Genomic DNA, 20,187 nt, shown 5'->3' on the forward strand with positions numbered 1-20,187 from the left:
TTCGGTCTTTGCAATGGATATGTGCGTCACTAAGCGCAAAACACAGCGGTCGCAAGTCTCACTACAAATTGCTGACAATTGGCTAGTAGATGCACTGCAGCAAGTACAGCCACCAGCAGATCAACCAGAAATCAAATATATAACGCTACTGTAGGCGTAAGCCGTTTGGATTCTCCTATGGCTATTTTCTAGCCAAGTATGAAAGCACACTACTATGCCAGATGAGATGACACTGAGTTATTAAACAAAATAAACGTAAAATAAAAAAGGAAAAATGGCAGACTGTGCCTAATTGAAATCCAACCCCTACTAAATTTTCCCACTTTGGTGTTTGAGGTGGATATGTGTGCCACTAAGAGCTAAACACAACGGTAGCAAGTCCCCCTGCTAATTCCTCACAAAATGGTACTAGATGCAAATAAAAAAAAAAAAAAGTAGAACGTTATTGTAGCCCTAAGAAGGGCTGTTGGGTTCTTGGAGAATCACTCCTGCCTAACAGTAAGCTAATAGAACACCCTAACGCTTTCCCTGACCAGCAGCAGCTCTCTCCCTAGCGGCATCCAGACACAGAATGATCCGAGCAGCGCGGGCAGTGGCTAGTCTATCCCAGGGTCACCTGATCTGGCCAGCCAACCACTGCTATCGACGTGTAAGGGTACCACGTCATGCTGGGTGGAGTGCAGAGTCTCCTGGCTTGTGATTGGCTCTGTTTCTGGCCGCCAAAAAGCAAAACGGCGGGAGCTGCCATTTTCTCGAGCGGGCGAAGTATTCGTCCGAGCAACGAGCAGTTTCGAGTACGCTAATGCTCGAACGAGCATCAAGCTCGGACGAGCATGTTCGCTCATCTCTAGTCTTGTCCCTTTTTTATAAACTTTTTTGACAGTCTCTATCTCTGACCTTCTCTGTCTCTGGCAGTCTGTTTGAGTGACGGTCTGTCTCTGGCAGTCTCTATTACGGAATGTCTGTCTTAAGCAGTCTCTTTCTGTGACTTTTTCTGGCAGTCTCTTTCAGTGATTGTCTATGACACTCTCACTCCAGTGACTGTCTCTGACACTCTCACTCCATTGACTGTCTCTGACACTCTCATTTCAGTGACTATCTCTGAAACTCTCATTGCAGTGACTGTCTCTGACACTCTCATTCCAGTGACTGTCTCTGAAACTCTCATTCCAGTGGGTGATAGGGTAGCTGTCACTGCGGCGCACACTGATAGTCAAAGTGATTTGGAGAGATCTTCACAACAAAACTGTTTATTTTTGTCTCTGTTACACGACGCGTTTCGGAATCTCCAAGGATTCCTTTTTCAAACGAGAAAAGAATCAGTGACAGTGACTGTCTCTGACACTCTCATTCCAGTCTCTGTTTCTGACACTCTCATTCCAGTATCTGTCTCTGACTGTCACTTTGTCTATGCGGAGATTTATCAGAAATGTCTGAGGTAAAACTGTTCCAGTTGCCCATGGCAACCAATCAGAGCTTAAGTTTCATTTTTGCACAGCTGTTTATAAAACTACAGCTAATATCTGATTGGTTTCCATGGGCAACTGGAACAGTTTTACCTCAGACATTTCTGATAAATCTCCCCATATTTCTGTTTCTGTTTTCCATCTTACCTCACACATAAGTCTACTCATCGCCTGTAGTAGCCAATCAAAGTTTAGAGCTCATAGTAAAGACCTGTGGCAGAACAGCAACCAATCACGGCTCAGTTTCTAACTGTCACAGCAGCAGCAGCAGACAATGGCTCCTGTATATGGTGGGTAATAAGTGGATGAAAAAAGCGTGGGGTGAAAATTTGTCTATGATGTTCCCTAAGTCACTGGGAGCAGATGTACACAATTTGGTGATTGTGAACGCAACAGGACAGATTCCTTTAGCGGACATACATACATACACACACATACATACACACACATAAATACATACACATACACACATACGCACACACACATACATACACACATACATACATACATACATACACACACATACATACACACACATAAATACATACACATACACACATACGCACATACACACATACATACATACATACACATACATACATACACACACACACATAAATATATACACACACACATACATACATGCACATAGATACATACATACACACACATACACACATACATACATATATACACACTCCGCTTTATATATTAGATATGTGGGTAGAACCAGTTGTATGTTGCTTGAGAAAGTTGCACCATCACAGAAATGTCGCACTTGGAATAAAGATTTCAGCAGATTTCACTGGAGTGCTGCCGGCTTTTCTCATTGCTAATAGATACTGTAAATGGATAGATTAATTAATTAGTTGACAGATGGATACAAAGATAATCAGTAGAGAGATAATTGATAGAGAATCAGAAATCAAAATAAGTAGCACTTGAGAGGAGGTAGTAGTCGTATTCCCCTTACACATATCACTGTATGGTGATACATTTGTTTGACATAATGAAATCCATATTCTTCCTGCCTAATAAATCTTCTTATGGGTTACAGGTCTCTCTGCTGTACAATGTGCTACAAATATCACCTGCTCTGTTTTATAAAATGATGATACATATTTAACTCTGTTGGTGACATCTAAGCCCCCAACCTTGGACTGATTGCCTATGGATAATAACTTCTATAAATATAACATAAGAATATAAAAATGTACAAAAATGTTGGTAAAAATATTTATATTTAATATATGTACGATCTATATGTTACCAAGTTTCCTTCATACTTCATAACAAAAAGTTGCTCATGTCTGCAGCACTTACTTTCCCAACTTTCAGCACTTCTCCATGTGCATTAGACGGTCTCATCCTACTCCTCATCCCTTCTCCCCAGCATCTTCCCTCCACCTGGGATTATGACCTAGTGATAAGAATGTAGATGCAGTCTCCTTCCTTTCTTGCTTTGTTATTGATAGGGAGGTAAAATAAGTCAGAAGCTGTAAAAGAGCAGCAGGTCTGGATGTGGAGAGAAGGATCTGTGTATGAGGACATGCTCCATTGTACAGTCCTTCTAGATGAGAGGGAAGGGGTGGGGAATATCCATGTACTGTGTGTATACTGTGCTGTGTGTGATCACAGCATCTACATGTGAATTCTTCCAGCTTCCCACTTCCAGCTCAGCAGTGAAGGATCCCGACCTCCATCATGTATGCAGGGTTTGTGTGAGCCACTCTTGCTCAGGGTCTGGATTGGGTGACTTCCATTGCATGTGCTGATGCTTTTCTGCTCAGGATTTGTTCCCAGCAAAGTGATTTAATGATGTCTGCTATCTCCACCCATACACTATGAGGTGTCTCCCTGGGTGTTGTGTTGTGTAGGTTCATTGTCAGAGCAAAGTTGGCATGTGTGGCATCAGATCCCTGTGCTGTAGTGCTACCTGCCTGGTGCCATTGGGCACCTGGAGAGGGTTTGGGTGCAGCTGTGGATTTGGTTTAAGCTACATCTGATGAGATCTGTTCCTCCAGCATTGCCTGCCTCCCTGGGCTTTGGGACGTGTCCTTATGTGAATAGAATCGTGTTGCTTCCCAACTCCAGGATAATCACAGATCTCCATGTGTGCTCCTCCAGTATGTGATGTATATGGTCTGCCTGCTGATTAACCCTTAAGTGATTGGACTACTAGAGCTGTACTAGCATCAGCAGTCTTGGACTGTAAGACACATTCACATTTAGACACATCGGACAAAGAGTGAGTATTGATGCTGCCTGCTGATCATCCTCCTCATCATCACCCCCTTTACCTTAGTCTGCCAGGCTCATGCTTCTTCATTCACTGTCTTTCTTTTAACTTCCAGGATGGCTCGTTTTGGAGAGGCGGTGGCTGGAAGATTAGGGTCAGGAGATGGAGGATCAGAAAGGAGCAAGACCCTACAAGGGTCCCCAGCTGCTCCCGTGGGGACCCAGGCAGCTTTTAAGCAATCTAAAGCCCAAAGAGCAAGGACCATGGCTTTATATAACCCCATCCCTGTCCGGCAGAATTGCTTCACAGTGAACAGGTCATTGTTCATCTTTGGAGAAGACAACATCATAAGGAAATATGCTAAGAAGCTCATCGACTGGCCATATCCTTTACTATATACCATGGAGATGACATGTGGGATTTCTATCTATCACCCAATTATTATTATTTCTACTGCAGATGAGGGCAATATCTACAGGTAAGATGCATGGATATAGGTAACACTGTGCATTTTGGAGATGGTTTAGTAATTTAGCAATGTGTACAACCCCTGGCCCCAATGACAATGAATTGGGAAAGTCATGCACCCATCCCCTCCCTCTCTCCTGCCCCCCTCAGTGTTGTAGAGTACAAGTTCACCTGCTCTTTAGCTCAGTGCAGAGGAGGAGGAGGAGGGGGTGATGTGGCTTCATAGCAGCCCCCCACCCACTTTTATCGCAATGATTAATTATTAAAGCAGATATCTTGCTCTGGAGCAATACAGTGATAGCATGCGAGGATTTCTATGACAAATCATCCTCCAGACAAATTAAACCTTGCCTGCCAACAGGTGTAATTTGGTAGAGAGACACAAGTGGACCTGCTGTGCAAGAGATGGGAGATTTCAGAACCATGGACAGGGGTCAGTTCCCTAAAATGGTTTATATTGCAGAGCTGTGGTCCAAAAATATTCTTTGTAGATGGGTTATGAGGAAGATATGACTATATGGATTTAATAAACTTAACTAATGCCTCCATATTCTATGTCCCAAAGACTATAATAAGGATTAAGATGTAAGAAATGTCATCAAATCTATCAAATCTAGCTATATATGTACCCTCTGCACTGTACAATCACATAAATGCTCCTAAATTAGATCTTTCGAACAAAGTGGATGATAATATATAGAAAATCCATGTACACTATGCCTCACAGTGACCTATCCTATGATTGATATCCATAGATAATCAATGTTAATGGGACATCGTTTCATAGATTGAATCCTTTCATTTCCTTTTGTTTTTAACTAGAATTGATCCATTTCCTATCAAACAGCAGCTCAATAGACATCCACATATTTAAGCAGTCTGTATCCAGCTTCATTAGTCTCTATGGGGGGAGTTAGCCCCTTAGTAGGGGCAGTAGTTATGTAATCAATGACTTGATGTGTTGCTAATCAATAATCTGACTTGTGTTTACATGTAATGATAATAGTACATGTCATCTTAGTTATAATTGTTGCCCATTAGGGCCACATGTGTATTGTTGAATTTAGAGAATTCCAGAAAAAAAAAACATGTTCTGGAATTTTTCACTAATATTATGCTTGAAACATATGTCCTGCTGTCTCCAGGGTCTTCTCCTCTGTAACTATCCTACAGATCACCTCCATTGCCAGAGGCAACCAGTACCCATCATTGCCTTTAATTACCAGTTACATCTCCCACTGGTAATGACTTTTGCCACTACTTAATATTACACAGATGAATCTTATTATTTCGACAGAATCTTTTAACCCCAAATATGTGACCTTATGTATTCTATAGTGTATACACATATAACCAATACCCTTCTGCATGCACTCCTTATGTTATCTGTCATATTACATTGCATATAAGTGACACATTATATTTGTAGTTTGATGCTGGTTAAATGAAACAATTACTTTTTTTGTGTGATTAAGGTCTAATATGTTTTCACAATTTTCAGGACCTTGGCTTGCAGTCATGCAATAGAACACTTCACTGTTCACACTATACATGTTCTGATCCTATGATGATGCAGTAATTGTGGAGCCTTGTAGTGATCTGGACCTGTTGCAAGTTGATACAACTTTAAAATTGTGAAATTGATACACAAAGATTTTTGGAAAATGGTTTGTTTGTTATAAATAGGCTATAAACAAGTTTTATTAGCTGAAATGAGAATCTCTCTATTAAGAGGAACAGTCTCAGGGATACAAATCATGAAGCAGAAGTAATAGTCACTTTTCTGCTGGATCATTGAAGGATCCTGGTGATCATACGACCAGTACCACCTAGAAGGTAGAGAGGAACATGAGGCTTAAAGGAAATCTATCATCAAAATAAAGCGTGATAACCCAGGGACACCTACTCATAGATCCTGGCACTATGACTATGGTTATCTTCTTATATTTATTATCCATGGCCTTCTTCCTTCTAAAATCAACTTTTAAAAGTATGCTAATGAGTAAAAAAAAGTCTGTGGGTGATGTTATCTGAGTTCCTCCGATGCTATAGCTTTACAGGCTGTTACACTGTCGTACCCTTCCCCTGCTCCCTCAGCATTACCCCCTCTCACTGTCTGCTGAATCCTCTCCTGCTGCTGTGAGATTACAACAGGAAGAGGGAGGGGGAAGTGCTGAGGCAGTAAGGGGGGGGGGGTGAGACAGTGTAACAGCCTGTGAAGCTAAAGAATGGAGGAGCTTGGGTATCATCACCTTTAGGCTTTCTGGCCCACTAGCATAATTTTGATGGCAGATTTCCTTTAAGCCTCATGTTCAATCACCTCTAGGTGGTACTGGCACCCATATCCTTCTGGTCCCTGATTTAAGTTGATGCTAGATTTCCTCTCATTTAGAGTCTTCATTACTGACAAATATGGCTGACCACTTCCTTCCCCCAATCTGCAGAGTCCCACTAGTTTGGTGGCTTTTCAACATCATCCCCACAGATCACCTGTTCTCAACAGCTGATAAACATGGAATGCAACAGGAAGCAGACAGCGCCATTTACTGTGTAGTGGTCAAATCAGGATATTACAGATAAGCTCCCATTTATTTAAATGACTGCTTTGGTGCAGTAACTCTGTTCAGTCATTACAGGTAGATTGGTTCTGTTATTTAGCTGATTTGTGGAGGTGCTGGATCCACACCTATCTGATTTTAAGGAGCTACCTTTAGAATATGACTGATATATGTAACAGGTGCTGTAGCTCCCATGGCACAGATGTACTGTACAGATTTCACATTTGAATCTAATTGTATGAATCTGACAGATCATGTAATATTTCATGTAAGACATGCTGATACCAGGGCAACACTGGATCATATACAGGAGACATTATTAGTCTGTGTATCTTTTACTTCTGTCATTCCTTCAGTGGAGATAGCTGTTCTTCTTTTTTCGGGCAGATAAATGCATTTAGGCCATTTTTGACAAGGGTAATGAGCACAGATCCAAGCTGAACCAGATCATCACATATTAGCATATAAGCGGCTGCGGATGCAAATATTATTGCCGTAGGTGGCAGAAGTGTGCGAAATATTTGCTTTACCATTTATAGATTTTGCTGTTTACTAACTGCCTTCACTTTGCGCCTGAGTTTGGAGGAACTAATAGTGAATATAAGTAATTGCTCAGCGCTCACTGGGGATCTTTATGTCCTCAAGTTCTGTTAACAACAACAAGCTAAATTAAGACAAAAAAAAAAAAACACCCTATAGCTTGGAATTGCTTTCAATCCCCACCTAAAACAAAGAACTATAATCACTGCCTAATTGCGACGCACCATTCTTAACATGCACACAACACAATGGATGCTGGTTAAAGGAAATGCATTGTTAATGAACTCCTGGAGTTTTCCTTCGTCTGAAAATTTGGCATTGAGTTGTAAGTGATGTATTTGCCATTTATCTTGCGCTACTTAGCAGCTCCAGCTATTGGCTTGTATTGTAACGCTGAGAGATTGCTCGGGGCAGAGGTCACCAGACTGTCTGGGCTCATCATGACTTTGGCTGTAGAAGTGATATATTCACTAATATAAGTGCTCTCAACTAATTGTTATTTATTATAGCACATGGCGACGGCTAGTAAAAAAATCACGGATGGCTCCATTTTTTAAAAATAAAACAAATTCCTTTATTTATATAGCGCACACAGATTACGTAGCGCTATACAGAGCTTGCCAAATCTGTCCTTGTCCCCAATGGAGCTCACAATCTAATCAACCTACCAGTATATTTTTTGAGTGTGGGAGGAAACCGAAGGACCCGGAGGAAACCCACGCAAACATAGAGAGAACATACAAAGTCTTTGCAGATGTTGACCCTTGGACTTGAACCCAGGTCCCCAGTGCTGCAAGGCTGTAATGCTAACCACTAAGCCACCATACATTAAAAATGTCCCTTTTAAGACATTTTTAAGAATTATTCATTAGTAATTATTTATTTTAATATCATATTCCTCAACACTTTGCAGATCCGGGTAAGAGCTATAAAGTACTTTGAGGGAACAATATGAGTTATCTTGTTCTTTTATTGTTCACCTCCTTTAAATAGTTCACGTGAATATGAAAAACTTTGTATTATACATTGTCACCAACAATTTACAATATATGTGTTGATTGAGGGAGTTATTCTGACATATTTGGAGCCGAGTACTGTGGGCCAATTGGCATCAGCGTTGAAGTTCTGTTTTTTTGCTTTGCTCTGGATCAACACCATAATGTGTAATGTAGGTTGTACTTGATGTTTTTGGTACTTTTTCTCACTTTATTTACTATGATCAGAGGAAAAAATCTCCTTTCTCCATTTACTTGGCAACTCTCATGCTCCCTTTTCTTGATTGAAAAAATAAATTTTTCTCTGAAATGTCAATTGGAGTCTTTTCTTGCTATCAAGATGTCAGCTTAAAGGCCTATTTAGTAGACCCGGCTTCATTGTGCATGAGCTGTACCCAGCCTCAAATGGGTTGTCCAGTTTCCACAAATAAATATTATTGGTTGCATGATTACACTTTTCCATTATAGTTTCTGTATCAATTCCTCCTGGTTCTCTAGATCTCTGCTTGCTGTCATTGAACAGGAAGCTTCACTGTTTACAATGAGGTTTTTGGTTAAATGACAGCAAGCAGAGATCTACACTCACCGGCCACTTTATTAGGTACACCTGTCCAACTGCTCGTTAACACTTAATTTCTAATCAGCCAATCACATGGCGGCAACTCAGTGCATTTAGGCATGTAGACATGGTCAAGACAATCTCCTGCAGTTCAAACCGAGCATCAGTATGGGGAAGAAAGGGGATTTGAGGCCTTTGAACGTGGCATGGTTGTTGGTGCCAGAAGGGCTGGTCTGAGTATTTCAGAAACTGCTGATCTACTGGGATTTTCATGCACAACCATCTCTAGGGTTTACAGAGAATGGTCCGAAAAAGAAAAAACATCCAGTGAGCGGCAGTTCTGTGGGCGGAAATGCCTTGTTGATGCCAGAGGTCAGAGGAGAATGGGCAGACTGCTTCGAGCTGATAGAAAGGCAACAGTGACTCAAATCGCCACCCATTACAACCAAGGTAGGCAGAAGAGCATCTCTGAACGCACAGTACGTCGAACTTTGAGGCAGATGGGCTACAGCAGCAGAAGACCACACCGGGTGCCACTCCTTTCAGCTAAGAACAGGAAACTGAGGCTACAATTTGCACAAGCTCATCGAAATTGGACAGTAGAAGATTGGAAAAACGTTGCTTGGTCTGATGAGTCTCGATTTCTGCTGCAACAATCGGATGGTAGGGTCAGAATTTGGCGTCAACAACATGAAAGCATGGATCCATCCTGCCTTGTATCAACGGTTCAGGCTGGTGGTGGTGGTGGGGAATATTTTCTTGGCACTCTTTGGGCCCCTTGGTACCAATTGAGCATCGTTGCAACGCCACAGCCTACCTGAGTATTGTTGCTGACCATGTCCATCCCTTTATGAGCACAATGTACCCTGTAACATCTGATGGCTACTTTCAGCAGGATAATGCGCCATGTCATAAAGCTGGAATCATCTCAGACTGGTTTCTTGAACATGACAATGAGGTCACTGTACTCAAATGGCCTACACAGTCACCAGATCTCAATCCAATAGAGCATCTTTGGGATGTGGTGGAACGGGAGATTCGCATCATGGATGTGCAGCCGACAAATCTGCGGCAACTGTGTGATGCCATCATGTCAATATGGACCAAAATCTCTGAGGAGCTTCCAGCACCTTGTTGAATCTATGCCACGAAGAATTGAGGCAGTTCTGAAGGCAAAAGGGGGTCCAACCCGTTACTAGTATGGTGTACCTAATAAAGTGGCCGGTGAGTGTAGAAAACCATGAGGAATAGATACAGAAAGTATATTGGAAAAATGTAGAACTTTTCATTATACAAACAAACACACTTATTTTCTGAAAGTGGACAATCCCTTTAAGGCTAGTTGAACATATTGCAAAATTTGGAACGGTTCTAGTGCCACCCTGTTCCAAAATTAAGAAATGCCCCGCTAGGTCTCCACCCAGCAGCTGTGATACATACCTATAATGATGGCGTATCTGACCTAAACCAAAGTGTTAGGCAGGTAAAATTCGCCTTATCTGATCATTTATGCCCCCTCTGTAAGGAAAGAGTGGAAACCTATCATGTAGCCACCTGACACCCCCAAATCTAATTTGTACATGACACCCAAAAGGAGACAATTGGTGATAGTAGCAGCGACTAGTGTCACTTAGCTTTCCATGGACCCCAGATATATGTAAATCAGTATTTTTCTCATTCAATCCCTTCTTTTGTAGTTCCGTTGGTTTTTTGAAAAATCAGGAGGCTCAGACTGAACACAGTAACAGTGATAGAGGATTACTGTGGTATATGGCGTATTATTGAAAGTGAAAAACAAATCAGTACAAAGTTCATTACCCAGGACTGAAATCTGTAGAGACTCCTGGAAAACCATCTCAAAGTTTATTACAAAAACTTTCCGGCAGATCTTTGTAATAGATCCATGTGAATATGGATTGGGTCATAATCAGTTAAAAATAGCACTTCTTCCACCCATTACATAGCAGAGAAGTTTATTATGATGGCCGCATTATGAAACACGGATATTTAGTTAGGATTTCATAGTTTCTAAAGTATCTCAAGCAGATTCTGTATGCCAGTTGCCTAGGTAACAGTCCAATACCATAAGCAGCAGCCAATAAGAGCTCAGGTTAAAATCCAAGTTGAGGTGTGATTGGTTGCTATAGATAAGGAAGACAGTTGGGCAAATTTACTTACCCGGTCCTGTTGCGATCCCCGATCCGGACGGTCTGATGAAGATGAAGTCCGGCGCGATTCATGAAGTTCGCGCGCCCGAGTTCCTGCATCCGTCGCTTCCGTGCCAAAGTCAGTCGGAGTTCACCTTCTTCTTACTGGTGCTTGTAAGTGTGTCTTGCGACACAATTTGAAATGTTAAATCCCGGGCGTAGTCCGAATTCTTCGGGTTGTCCGACGTCCACACCCCCTGATTTGTGTTGCTTGCAAGCTGGCGTCGATGCACCAAAATCTGTTCGTGTGCGCCAAAATCCCCTGTTAAATGCAACGCAAAACGGAAACCGCGGACCCTTAATAAATGAGCCCCAGTCTATATATCAGAGAGTTGTGTTGTCTTTAAGGGGTTATACCAAGTTAAATTGGTATCCCCCATCAACAGGATAGGCCGGGGATAACAATCTGATTGGTGGGGTGTCTTACTGCTGTGACCTCCACTGATCACAAGAACTTGGGGGTTCTGATGGAGCTTAGTGATGGAGAGGAAAGTCGACCGTGCATCCTGACTTTGTACAACCCCTTTAATACTTTTTCTGCTTTCACTTGATGGATATTCTGGTTTCAGCTGCACAACATATTATTGGGTTATTTGACCTTCAGTAAAATTGGCCTTCTTACGTCTGTCTATACAAGTAAAATTAGATTGCCATCTCTTCTGGGGCGAGGACCAGCAGGGATTATTAATTAAATGTTCAGCACTATATAATATGTCTGTAGGCTAAAATAACATATAATAAGTCTGTACTGTACAACACCAGCCCGGAACTATACATTTTATAATTGTAGCCCCAGCCAAATTTTTTTTGGTCTCAGTGACAATTGGATTTTAAAAATGTTGGGTTGTCATAAGAACCAGGAGTAACAATAAAGCTTCATTACAGACACCTGTGATAACTGTTACAGCTGTTTATTGTATCCTAGGGCTCAAGTACACTAAATTACCAACATCCAGAGGTCCGTTTGTAACTAAGAGTCGTCTGTAAGTCAAGTGTTCTTAAGTAAGAGACCAACTGTATATGACTCAGATCTGACCTCAAAGGAATATACAACATGTAGTAAAATTATGACAAACTTTTATATACTTAGTTTCTGAGAGAGGAAGTATCATCATGGGGACACAACCACAGACATTCTCCACACTTATGACCTGTAATATCAGTCTCTATTAAATTGGCTGAAGCTGGGGCTCTTGCTGATGCCAGAAACACTGTGTGTGTGGGGGGGGGGGGGGAGCATGTCCCCCCCCCCACCCCCCATATAAATGGCACACCACTCAGATATCTTCAGTATCCTCCAGAAGATGGTTGGGGCAAAAACGTACTTGTTTGATCTGTTACTCCATTCATATGGAGAATAACCCAATGGGTGGGCAGTAGTTCGACCCCATTATTGATTTGCTACTCCATTCTTATTGAGAATAACCCAATGGGTGGGACGTGGTTCGACCCCATTATTGATCTGCTACTCCATACATATGGGGAATACCCCAATGGGTGTGCAGTGATTAGACAAAATTATTGATCTGCTACTCCATTTATTTGGGGGATACCCAAATGAGTGACAATTGGGTGAACTCCAAACTTGATCTGCTACTGTATTCATATGGGGAATACTCCAATGGGTGGGCAGTGGTCAAACCCCACTATTTTCAAAATCATATCTGGTGGATAGGGGATGCTAACACGTTATTTCTAGAATTCCCTTTTAGTTACCTTTATATTCAAGACTTCCATGAGGTAGAGCAAATAGGATAGATTTTCAATATCAGATTTATGGGGGTCAAACTCATGGGACTCACACAATCAACTGCTCCCAGCTTCTTTAGCACTAAAACCAACACAGAGAATAGAGCCAGAAGACCAGATCCAATCTGTGTGTAGTGGCTGATGGAGATCCAACTGCAAGGACTAACAACGACCATGATAAAGGGGGCCCATTCTCAATAATTGAGGACAAATTAGGTGGAACATGTGTTCTGCCGCTCCATTCGGTACTTTGGGTATGTCTGGGTTGCCGGGCAAAATCCTTAGCAATCTGGAGCGCTCTCATAGACAGTGAATGAGAGCCCTGTGCTCCACAGTTTTTGGTGCTCCAATGCTGTTGCCAGACAATGGGCTCCTGGTCTATTCTTTTGATCGGTGAGGGTCTCAGCAATTGAATATCCAATAGATAAGGCATAACAATCAAACTTGGTACAACCCCTTTAAATTAGACAAAAAATGTATTATTCATGTCTAGCTACAGCCAACCCAAGAATCAGTCCAGTCATTTTGTCTACATGTCCTCTACTAAAATAGTAATGACTATGAGTTAAACTTTGGTTAGCATTTATTTCTGGAGATTTTGTTTAATTATTGTTGTTTTTGCTCAGCGGATGTAGATGTTATTTACTGACACTTTCGTACAGTTTCCTGAGTGACATCTTTGTAGAATTTTTAGCCTCTCCTTGCCATATGCTGTTGGGAGGATCCATCTGTTTACATTCCAGCTTTTTTATGGAGCAGGTACCGGCATCCTAGAGTCATAAAGTTGCCGATGGTCTCATATCTATTTATCCTCACATAAAAATGGTGGCAAATTAGGAATTAAATGGAGCAAACACTTTAGAGTTGTATGAGACAAGAACAACATGATGTGATGTATTCGCTCCAATGAGTCTGAGCTGTGATATCACCCTAGTCTATGGACAAGCAGTAGGTGTGCGACCACATGGTATGGTGACAGCTTTATATGAAGTATTCGCTCCAATGGGGCTGAGCTGAGATACCTACCCTAGTCTATGGACAAGCAGTAGGGGTGCGACCACATGGTATGGTGACAGCTTTATATGAAGTATTCGCTCCAATGGGGCTGAGCTGAGATACCTACCCTAGTCTATGGACAAGCAGTAGGGTGTGATCACCCAGGGTGATGATGACTTTATATGAAGAATTCCCTCTGAGGCTTAGCTCAGATACCCACCCAAGTCTATGGACATGCACAAGGAGTGCAATCTGCATGGGATAGTGATATATAAAGTATTCATTCCAATTAGTCTGAGCTTTGATACCCACTCTAGTTTATGGACAAGCAGTATGGCTGCGACCACCCGGGATGGTGACGGCTATATATGAAGTATTCGCTTTAATGGGGCTGAGCTGTGATACCCACCCTAGTATATGGACATGCAGGATGTCTGCGACCACCCAGGATGGAGACGGCTATATATAAAGAATTCACTCCATTGGGGCTGAACTGTGATACCCTCCCTAGCCTATGGACAAGCAGTAGGGTGTGTCGCTCGGGATGGTGACCGCTATATATAAAGAATACACTTCATTGGGGCTGAACTGTGATACCCTCCCTAGCCTATGGACAAGCAGTAGGGTGTGATTACCCGGGATGGTGACGGCTATATATAAAGAATTCACTTAAATGGGGCTGAGCTTTAGATACCCTCCCTAGTATATGGACAAGTAGTAGTGGTGCGACCACCCGGGATGGTAGTGGCTTTATATGAAGTATTCGCTCCAATGAGGCTGAGCTGTGATACAAACCCTAGTCTTTATACAAGCAGTAGGGCTGCGACCACCCGGATGGTGATGGCTATATATGAAGTATTCATTCCAATGAGGCTGAGCTCAGATACCCCCCCTAGTCTTTATACAAGCAGAAGGCATGTGACCACTCAGGATGATATTGTACCCATTAAAAATGCCAAGCACTTCCTTATCTTCATGCAGTGATGAACTGTATAATTCCCAGGACTCGATCTGCAGCAGTGGGATGACCTTACAATACATTGTCACGTCTTTTGGCAGCATCTCTTCACTTTAGTTAATAGACAGAGCCCCGAGCAGGTAACCTTCCTATTATGTCCGCATGCTGTAGGGAAGGAGGATGAAGAAGTCACTAATTTATCCTCGCTTCTGCTGTGAAAATAGTTTTTATGTTTTGAACAAACCTTACAGAAATGTTCTATTAAAGGGATTTTATTTCCCTCTGTGTACAGGATATGGTACAAGGGTCTGATCACTGAAACCTCCTGCTGATACAAGAGTTACCCTGCAGAATCCCTGCAGTGTTTTATATGAATGTAATACTGGGGCACATTCACTTTTGTGGGGCTCTTATCCCTTACCCACAGGGTAAGTGTCCCTAGTGGTTAATCCCCTGAGGTCTCTAGCCCCCAATGCAAAATTTGTAGCAGCACTGCCAAACACAATACCTCTTGCTATTTATAATTCCTTTGGGGCAGAGGGGCATTTAAACTCCCCCTGACACCAGTTTTAGCTGTCACTACCTTTACGCCCCCTATAGTTATGACTCTACAACTACAAGCATGGATGCGATTGTTAAATAGTCCCGCACTCGCTGCAGACAATCAATGGGGGGAATTACAATTCCCAGGATTCATTTCACAAAAAAAAGGGAAATGACATATCTGATACCCCAGTAATGAGTGAAGGGGCCTATCTTTTAGGTCATGTCTGCAACAAAGCCGCCATCATAAGACGATTGAATCCAGCGCCTTCAGCCTTTGTTCAGGACCATGGAAAACACATGAGTTTTCCTGGTTCTTTTTGAAAAATTTATAATGAAAACTTTTGAACCACAAATTATGAATCCTATTACAGCGATTGGTTTCTGAGACAATTCTGCGCTTCTATGATATGTCACATGACCAGCTTCCCATTGGAAAAATTTTCCCTAGATCCAATATGGTGGCTTTTAATAGGGCAGCCATGTTCCCGACATAGCCTAAAATACTTGCTGGGGTAGTTAGATATAATTTTGTTTCTGAAATAAAAGGGTGTCGTTTGACTCACTCTGCTTTCCTTACAAATCTTATTGCATATAATAAAAGTTTTTGGATTTGACCCCTTTAAAAGTGTTGTCATTAGTGACTGCAATGATCATTTTTCAGCTTCTAAATTTAACGAAATGCCGAATCGCATATTAGGGACATCATAAATTGACTCTATAATAAAAACCTCCTTCTGTAATTCTAGATACAAAAATTTGGCTATATGTTAATGAGAATGAAAGAATCTTTGTTTTTCCATGGAGATCTGTTAATTATCTATATGCCTTGTCTAGGGCCGCTGTGTTTTTCGTAAAAATTCCCATGAAGATGTGTGCAAATATTTGAAGACGTTTCATAGACGTAATTACAATGCGATCCGTAGTACACATGACAGTTCTTAAATATAATTATCATGCAAATCTATTCCGATGCTTCCTGACTGATAAATAGGCACATGGTGGGAGATTTATCATAAGTCTCTTAGGGTGCGGTCACACGTCGCATTTAACGCATGAGTTTAAAAACGCATTGCAACAACTGAAGAGATACCGTAATTTGCCTAATTAAAACCCTTGAAATGCTGCATTTTAACATAATAGCCACTAGTATACCAAAGACATATTAAGGATGTCACTAATTATACAATATTGTCTTAAAAGGTTGGTAATCCAATGATATCTAGATCTGGACATGTCCAATAAAGAGATGATACATCTGTAATGTAGTTTTGGGTTGTGTCTCGTACTGCAGATCTACATAATTGAAGTTTATATGATTTATATGAGATGCAATACCACGTGCAACCTGTAAATGGGTGTGGCGCTATTTTAGAAGAAAGCAATCATGCTTTATCTAATCCTGGAAAACCCCTTTCATAGTTAAATATAGCCATGATAAGGCATCTGCTGACCTTAAGATCTCTTCCCCTGTTACACACCTCTTAGTTTACATGAAAATACAGAACAAGTTTTTCCTTTAAATATTATATAAGGCCAAATTACATGCTCAGATGTAAAATAGATTCATATACAGAAACTACTTCTTCCTAGAAAGTGAGCTGCAATGTCATCGTAGATAGAGCCTCGTAGAAGATTGGTCTATGGTAACTTTCCAGGTCCGTCACCTGGTGAAGAACAGGCCCTGACTTGTCTGTATTATGTCCATGGAATATAGGACCTTTTCAGCTGTCTTATTGACAGGAAGGATCTGTCAGCAGATTAAAGGAAAGTAAATAAAAGATGAAGAACTAGAATAAAGGTAACATCCAGGTGTAAAGTCAAGAGATAACAGATTTATAGTGGAAAGCAGCAGGATTTCCAGCTGACATCTGACAGCTTCGCCCTAACTTTCAACATGAACACAGCAGTAGTCATAACAGCTGCTGTAGAATAGATTTATCAATAGAGTCACAGAATGTATCAATTTCTGGGTTGTGGAGCCTGGGTTAGTTTTGGGTGGAGTTGGAGTCGAAGAATTAAAAAGTATAGGACCTTTCTCTGTGTAATGGTTGTCCTTGGATACAACCATTGGAACTGAACTCCTATGCACGAAAATGGGAGATGAACTGCAATTCCCATTTATGGCCAGAAAACAGAGAATACAGAGCTGGAGTTCACTGTTATCTTTTGTTATGCTATTGTCAAATCATCATCTATCTTATGTATAGGTCAACAATGTCCCAAACCTTAGAAAAAAACTTAAAATGCAGAGTTGGTGCAAGAGTTATAGTTAGATTTAGAGGCGTAGTGTGGAAAAAAACACAAGTAAGAAATTTGTCTCTTTAGCTCCAAAGCTTTGGCAACGTTTATGTAAATTGCACCAAATGTAATGACATGACATATTTTCCAAATTTGAAAATGACCTTTACCAGTATTTGCAGAAAAAAACACCAAGCATGTTTAGCCCATTTTCAACCAAATTTAGCTACATCTTCTAATATACAATATAATCCAGATGGTTTTTTGTTTTCAGAAAAAGTAGTGTCTAAAACACGATAAATTTGCCACATACAACTGATTGCTGTAAAAGTATTAGTGCTGATGTTTCTGGTAGGGGGCCCTACAAATTGCATCACCCTAGATATGATGTGTAATCTATTCTATACAGGCGGTCCCCTACTTAAGGACACCCGACTTACAGACAACCCATAGTTACAGACGGACCCCTCTTCCCACTGTGACCTCTGGTGAAGCTCTCTGGATGCTTTACTATAGTCCCAGACTGCAATGATCAGCTGTATGGTGTCTGTAATGAAGCTTTATTGATAATTCTTGGTCCAATTACACCAAAAGTTTTGAAACTCCAATTGTCACTGGGGCAAAAGAAAAAAAATTGTCTAGAACTTCCATTATAAAATATACAGTTTCGACTTACATACAAATTCAACTTAAGAACAAACCTCCAGACCCTATCTTGTATGTAACCCGGGGACTGCCTGTATTAGCTACATTCCTTCCAGACATGAGGGTCTATTAGAAAGGCTAATAAAAATCAGTATGAGGCAGGAAAAAATAATTATGCATATTTATAATGTACTAAATTGCTATCTGTGAAGCACAAAAAATAATAGCATCATCTAATTCAGAGGAATAAGCTCTCCTCTCGCTGTAGTGAAGAGAGACAAACACTGCCCATTTACTTAAAGGACATCTACCCCCAAGATGAAGAATTGTAAACCAAGCACACTGAAATACTGGTGTGTGCCCCCTTTGGCAGGATCTGCTCTTCTTTGAGTTTCTTGTGCCCTGTTTTTTTTTTATAACCAAAGGCTTTTCAAATTATACAAATGAGCCTGAAGAGCCCCTCAGGCTTATTTGCATAATTTGTAATGCCTTTTTTCTCAAAAACAAGGGCATAAAAAGCTAAATAAAAAGCAGATCCTACCAGAGGGAGCACACACCAGTATGTCAGCGTGCTTGGTATACAATCCTTTATCCTGGTGGTAGATGTCCTTTAAGTAAGCTTAAAGAGAACCCGTCAGGCAAAATTACCCCCCTAAACTAAATATATTTTCATAAACTGCCATTAGAGAGCATTGCCTCTATCCCTTCATTGTCCCTCTACATGCCTGTAAACCTAAGCAATGAGGTCCTAAAGCTGTATGCAAATGACCTGTGAAATGTCCAATGAAGCATTAGCATATTCAAGCTGTCCACCTTATTCATAAATGGGAGGCACAGCCACACCCCCAGTGCATGACTGACAGCCTGTATAATGGTGTGCTTCCTGGTGCTGGTGGCCACGCCCCCTGCAGCCTGTGTGTGTATAGGAGAGATATAACAGCTCCAAGCAGCCATGCTATAGCAGAACATGTCAGGTACTTGTGTAGCTGATGTCTGTGTCTCTGTGTATTAGGAGGATGCAGCACAGACACCAGCAATGCTTTACTATACATTACACACAGACATGAGCAGGGGGAGGAGAGGGGAGGGGTAACAGGAGTGACATCACTGCCTCTGACCATGTGACCACCCTCATTTACATAATAAAGAAAAGATGATTTTACAATGATTAATGTATGAATTGACTAGACAAAGGCTGGGATAGGATCCTTGTGAGCTGCTCCAACAGGTAGTAGTGACAGGACAAGTGACAGAGACCTGATGACAGGTGTCCTTTAAAGGCAACAGTATCACACTTATGTGTCCTTAGAGGAGATAATTCTAGTAGAGACTGATCGCAGGTGAAAAAAAAGGATTGGGTATGTTGAAATACAACATTACCAACCCTCCTGTCTCCTAACCAGTACAATCAGGACTGAGACAGGACACCACCATTTACATAACCCCTCCCCGCACACAGTTGGGTTGAGTTCTGAACTTTCACATGGGCTAAAACATTGATTCCCTTCCATTTAGCTCATTCCGTTGTAGATTTTTAGTGCATTTGGTCATTGTCCAGTTGCATGAACTAGCTTCAGTTTTGGAAAGATGACCTCTTATTTGATTCTAGAATGTTTGATTATATACAGGAGTTTATGGGTTTCAAAGTGTTTGTGTTCTGTGTATTCAAGGCAAGCTCAAATCACTACCCTTTAACAACTTTATTGTACAGTTAGCATGGGGCATCTATGTCTAGTCCATGATGGTCAAACATCTCAATCTTGTATGTCCAAAGGGCAATTTTGCAAAAACCTTGTAGTTTGATCCGATGCAACGTTGCAAACTTAAGAAATGTTGTCACGTTTTCCTTAGTATTAAGAGGCATTCCTCTTGCAATTCTTCCAAACCAGCCATACCTGTCCAGTCCTTTGTCATGAGCTTGAACATGTAACATAATAACTGAAAGCTGTAGAGTCTGAGATATAGTGATCCTTTTGAGCCTTGCATGGTCTTACCTTGAAATTATTTTTTGGGGATTGTTACT

At 41.2% G+C, this 20,187-nt stretch overlaps 1 protein-coding gene across 8 annotated transcripts in view; it reads left to right on the forward strand.

Annotated features, from left to right (window-relative positions):
- The window catches only part of CACNA1E (calcium voltage-gated channel subunit alpha1 E), a 499,672-nt gene that overhangs the window by 240,352 nt on the left and 239,133 nt on the right, over positions 1-20,187 (forward strand). For 5 of the 8 annotated variants that reach the window (XM_072129136.1, XM_072129138.1, XM_072129135.1 and 2 more), the window contains one exon: positions 3,821-4,086. In XM_072129136.1, the coding sequence (XP_071985237.1) occupies positions 3,821-4,086 (266 nt within the window). Of the gene's footprint in view, positions 1-3,058; positions 3,182-3,211; positions 3,715-3,820; positions 4,087-20,187 lie in introns of those variants that run through there. The other 3 variants (XM_072129140.1, XM_072129139.1, XM_072129141.1) reach the window with 3 other exon arrangements.

The sequence above is a fragment of the Engystomops pustulosus genome, chromosome 10, assembly GCF_040894005.1.
Source record: "Engystomops pustulosus chromosome 10, aEngPut4.maternal, whole genome shotgun sequence".
NCBI classification, from domain to species: Eukaryota; Metazoa; Chordata; class Amphibia; order Anura; family Leptodactylidae; genus Engystomops; species Engystomops pustulosus.